General features: G+C 38.4%; 1 protein-coding gene across 4 annotated transcripts; it reads left to right on the forward strand.

Moving 5' to 3' along the window:
- On the forward strand, nt 1–4,997 carry LOC107614139 (disease resistance protein Roq1). Of its 4 annotated transcripts, XM_088497529.1 has the most exons (6): nt 43–1,237; nt 1,340–2,465; nt 2,550–2,822; nt 3,267–4,182; nt 4,461–4,732; nt 4,831–4,997. In XM_088497529.1, the coding sequence occupies exons 1-4, from the start codon at nt 273–275 to the stop codon at nt 4,086–4,088; spliced, it is 3,186 nt and encodes a 1,061-aa protein (XP_088353655.1). In that variant the 5' UTR covers nt 43–272; the 3' UTR covers nt 4,089–4,182; nt 4,461–4,732; nt 4,831–4,997. The 4 variants fall into 4 exon arrangements, with proteins under 4 accessions (XP_016171851.1, XP_088353655.1, XP_016171850.1 ...); XM_016316365.3 differs by having other exon boundaries at nt 1–1,237; nt 4,461–4,997; XM_016316364.3 differs by lacking the exon at nt 4,831–4,997 and having other exon boundaries at nt 3,249–4,182; nt 4,461–4,599.
- Nucleotides 4,998–5,477: the final 480 nt, after the last annotated feature.

Here is a 5,477-nt window from a genome sequence, read left to right on the forward strand (position 1 = left end):
ATAAAGGAATGATTTATCCCACGCATACACACAAAAAACAACATACCCACTCCAAACGAAAAATTAGCACCCCATTGCTATTTACTCCTGCTAGACCATTGACGTTGACCTGAAAAAGGGTTAACAAGAAAGGTCTGACCTTTTTAGCTCACTGATTGTTCCGCCACTAATTGAACCAAATGCTAGTATGCTACTCATCTTCCATAAATTATAATCACAGTTTGCTAAAACCCATTCACTAAGGTTGTGTGGTGTGCGGAGTTGTAGAGAAAATGAGCTCAAAATATTCAGGTGACAAAGCGTCGGATGTGGACAGCTGGTTATGGTTAGTTGGTGGTCTGATAGCAGGCATGATTTTGAGTCCATTAATATCAAGCTGGTTACCCACTTGGAAATCCTCACTCAAGAGCATGTTTGAGACTCTGCTGTGTCAGCTGGGCCATCGAGAAAGACCTTCAAGCATGGTCAACGATTCAGCTTCCGCTCATTTTCTGGATTCAAACATCAGCCCCCTGAGCGACGATGAAGATTCATCTTCCTATCAGTCTCTGGATTCAAACATCAGAGAAGGCTTCGGTCTGATCGGGGACGAAGATTCATCTTCCTATCATTCTGCGGATTCAAACATGAGCCAAGTCAGTGCCCTGAGTGACGACGAAGATTCATCTTCCTATCATTCTGTAGATTCAAACATCAGCGAAGTCAGTTCGCTATGCGAGGAAGATATTGCTCCCGTTCAGTTTCAGGATTCAAACAACAGCGAAGAATGCGTGGATTCCCATAAGCAGGTCTACAGATACGATGTGTTCCTAAGCTTCCGTGGTCCTGACGTCCGCAACAATTTTGTTGATCATCTTTTCGAACGTCTCACTAAAAAAGGCATTTTCACATTCAAGGATAATGTAAGGCTCAAGAGAGGAAAACGCGTTAAACCCGAGCTAATGGATGCAATTAGAGATTCACGCCTTGCTATCGTTGTCTTCTCTAGCACATACCCGACCTCAACGTGGTGTCTCGATGAAATGTCCGCTATAGCTGATCTCCATCGACAAGAGAAACAAATTGTTGTCCCAGTTTTCTACGGCATTACTTCTTCTGATGTTGGAAGAGAAGGAGGCCCATACGATGTCCACTTCAATTCAGAGCAATACAGCAAAATTCCCAATAGGGTTGACCGATGGAAGTTTGATGCCAAATATTTGGCCAAAGCGTATGGTTTCCCTATAAACCCTGAGAGGTATGTATAAGAAACGTTCTTCTCTTATTTCCAAATATTTTAGTGTTTGCTTGTCGCTCTTGATCTGTTTGATGGGTGATCGTTTAGTAATTTTTCTTTCAGACCAGAGACTAAACAGCTGGAAGAGATTATTGCTTTTGTTACAAAGGAATTGAATCATAAATTCACAATAGACATCAGTGATCTGATTGGGATACAGCCCCGTGTGGCAGATCTAGAAAGACGACTCAAGTTGACATCAGAGGATGTTCCCTTTCAAATTCTCGAAATTGTGGGCATGAGCGGGATAGGAAAGACAGTTCTCGCTAAGATCTTGTTCGACAGAATCTCTTATCAATTTGATGCTTGCTGTTTTATTCAGGACGTCAACCACATTCATAAAATGCATGGCAGAGGGGCTACTACTAAGATTCAAAAACAGATTATTCATCAGCTTTTCCAGGAAGAAGATCTACAATTTCTAAGTTCTCCTGAAATAGTCAAGATGCTACAAAATAGGTTATGTAACCCAAATCTCCCCAAAAAGGCTCTTATAGTTCTTGACGATGTTGATGATCCAAACCAATGGCATAAATTGGGAATATTGCCTAACTTTCTTGGTGCAGGAAGCAGAGTTGTCATAACTACTAGATTTGAGCATATTCTTAATGTCAATACTACAGCATATGAAATTTACGAGGCTCCACTGTTGAATGATGATGATGCACTTAAACTCTTTCTAACAAAAGTCTCCAAGAGCGAAGATCCTAGCACTACTGTCAGCGGTGTATCTCATAAGATAATAGAATATGCTCAACGCCTTCCTTCAGCAATTGAAAAACTGGCTTCCTCCTTCCATCCAATAGGTGAAGAGCTCTGGGAAAGAGAATTGGTGAAATGGAGAAAATATCCGAATGAAAGGTTTATGAAGTCTCTTCAGGAAACAAGTTATGACGAACTGAATAGAGATGAGAAGGTGATATTTCTAGATATAGCCTGTTTCTTTGGGGGGAAAAGGAAGAAATATGTGGAGCACATTTTGGGGACTAAAATGTCAGATCCCTACCTTGCGATTCAAGAGATTCGGAGGAAATCACTCATAACAATTAGGAACCATGAAATTCATATGCATCAAATGTTACGAGAATTGGGAAAGAACATTGTTCGGGACAAATATCCAGAAGAGCCAAAATATTGGTCTAGATTGTGGGATGTCGAGGATCTCCAAAAAGTCTTGATGTCCGATATGGTAACAAGCTGAGTTATCCTCGCCAAATTAATTCTATGATTTTTGTGTTTCCATTTTGTAACGTGTTTTTGGGATATTTTTCAGGAAGCAAACAAAGTTCAAACCATAGTTTTGGATGATGATGTCTCCAAACACGAGGACATGAAGATTGAAGGGTTATCAAATATGAGGGATCTTAGACTGCTTATATTACATCATAAGAGCTCCTCAGAAAACCTCACTTTTCGTTTCAATGAGCTATACTATCTTTTATGGCAGGGTTACTCTTCCACTTCTCTCTCACTATCCATATGGTATAATCTTGTTGAATTAAATCTAATTAATAGCAGAATCCAACAACTATGGGAAGGCAGCCAGGTAATATTTCTATCATCTAAAAAGGATGAGTTTACAAGTTTGTTTTACGATCAATAATACTAAAAAAGAAAAAGTTCATAATTCTTTTCATCTGTTACTTTACTTCGTGTTAAAAGAGTTTTTGTTTTACGATACTTTTGTTGACACTTGAAATTTATTGACATATAAAAATAATTGTAAAAAGTTATTTGTTCATTTTTCTTTTCAGCAAATATTTACTATTAAGAACAGTGAAAATTCGCATGTAGTTGTCTTCATTTCAAATTGATAGTTAAAGACCGTTAGATGAAAATTTGGTCAAATATGTTAGAATACCAACTTCAGCTGGGTTTCCATCATTAAGAATACCTGTTAGATCTTTTTTCTGCTTTACATTTTCTAATTACTACTGTTTGCTTGTAGAGTTGTAGTCTGATATGCTTGTAGCCAATTCTTTCTTGGCAGGCAATTCCAAATCTAAAAAAGGTGGATTTGAGCAACTCGAAAAATCTTAAAGAGATGCCAAGTTTTGAAGGTTGCCGAGGACTTGTGAGACTAGATCTTTCAGGATGCACAAACCTAACGAAAGTGCATGAATCAATTGGGCTTCTTAAAGAACTTGATTGCTTGAGTTTGCAAGACTGTACCAATCTAGCCCTTCTTGATTTTGGCACTAATTGTCAGTTACGTTCTCTGAGAACTCTACTTCTCTCTGGCTGCACCAAGCTTGAGCACACGCCAGATTTGACAGGGCTTTCAAATCTTAGGTACCTGGATCTTGGGCGATGTACAAATTTGTCCACAGTTCATAAGTCTATTGGGGAGCACACAACACTCAAGTACTTGAGTCTGAGAGGCTGCAAAAATCTTGTTCATCCACCTGACCTTGTCAATGGCAACTCATCCCTCCTAATTCTAGATTTGAGCGGTTGCATGAGGATAACAAACCTTCTCTGCCGCAGACAAAAATTTGCGCCTTCCTCCTGCCTGGAATCTTTGATATTTCTGAGTTCTGACTTCCTTGAGCCAACAAGAACTCTTGATTTTGTTGCAAAGATGAGGTGTTTAGAAAGACCAAACCCGAAGAAACAGGGTTTCAGTTCTGTATTTGACAGGGACTGGCTTTGTTCTAAGCTGACATATTTAAACCTGGCATACTGTCATGAGCTTAGAAGATTTCCTGAGCTATCATTTCATGGCCTTCATGAGATGAAAGGAACTTTAGAACGGTATCCACAACTCTCCATCATAGGTCAAGATTATATATTTTCAGCTTCTACTGTATGAATGGCACTTGATGGAAGAGGTAAAACACAATATGAAGGAGGCCAAGCCAAGGCGGAGGAAAAGAACATCTGGTCTGTGGACTCACACCTCTCAGGTAATCATCCTTCTTTAACTACTTATAAAAGAGAATTCCTCGTGAAGCAAGGCAAAATTCAGAATCTTATTTCAGCAACAAAGAAACATTCTCATCCTATGTCATCTTTAATTTTAGTTAAATAGTTTCTTTTAAAATAATATCAAATTAAAAAGATGTAACATATTCACTAAAGAAAGGCAGATAGTTCTTTCTTGTTACTAAATATTTTATATACATTAAAGTGGTGATATTTGTATATCTAAGTCAGTCTAATAGACATCCAATTAAATTTATAGGGCTGTTATTGGATAAAAGGTGAAGGGTATTACAAGTCTTTCATTTCTGAAGGATAATATCTCTCATCCCTAATCTCATGATCTAGCTATTGGAGCTGAGTTACGTCCACTCAATCTCAATTCTAATATAGTATCAGAGTTGATCATTTCTAGGCGTGAAGGGAAGTTCTCTAGAGACTTTATAAGCGTCCCTCATCTCATGAGCTAGCTTGGGTTGATTTAGTCCCACTTGATCTCAATTATAATAAAGATGGCTGTAACTACTGGTATAGGTATTGGATGAAGGAAGAATTATTGGAAACCATCAAGTTGAGCTACTGAAGATGATTTATGTAATTCGGGAATAATACTTATTTTGTTCTTATGACAGGTGCTTTGATTTTGAAGGCATAGTCCATGGGGGGGGGGGGGCTGAGCGCTTTCCTTTTAGCCGTGGCCAATATTGAATCTGAACCCTCGGCCTTGGAGGAGAGATGCCTCTGGTGGGTTATCATTGTATTTGTTTGGTTGTAAAAGAAATTTCGTGACTTTCCTTACCCATTGGGGAGTTTTAACTTTTAACCACATCTTTGAGCTGTCTGAAAAAATCCAATTCAATTTAGATTTTCAACAAAAATAAAATTTGATTAAAATAGACATTACAAATTTGCTATAATTTCTTTCAAGTGATGGTGCCAAAATAGATTTTAGAGAGTACAAAAAAAGAACAAATATGGAGGACTTTCCTTCAAGTGAAAAACAGTGATAATTAAGAACGCTTAATACGTAGAGACATACATGTTCCTAGAAGGAAAGAACCATGTGGCTTTATACCAATTCTTCAGTTGTCCAAAATTCACGGTTTTCATGAGATCTCATAGTACTGAGAATGCAGTTTTCAGCAGCGCAAGGGGGCCACATGCATTTCTCATAGTACTGAGATTTATCTTTTTAATCTTGGCCATGGCCATGAGGAAGAGTAGGACGGCATGAATGATGAGGGAAGATTGCCTCTGAGTGACTTATTCCGGGAGTAAC

This window comes from Arachis ipaensis, chromosome B8, assembly GCF_059453495.1.
Source record: "Arachis ipaensis isolate K30076 ecotype BB chromosome B8, ASM5945349v1, whole genome shotgun sequence".
In the NCBI taxonomy this organism is placed as follows: Eukaryota; Viridiplantae; Streptophyta; class Magnoliopsida; order Fabales; family Fabaceae; genus Arachis; species Arachis ipaensis.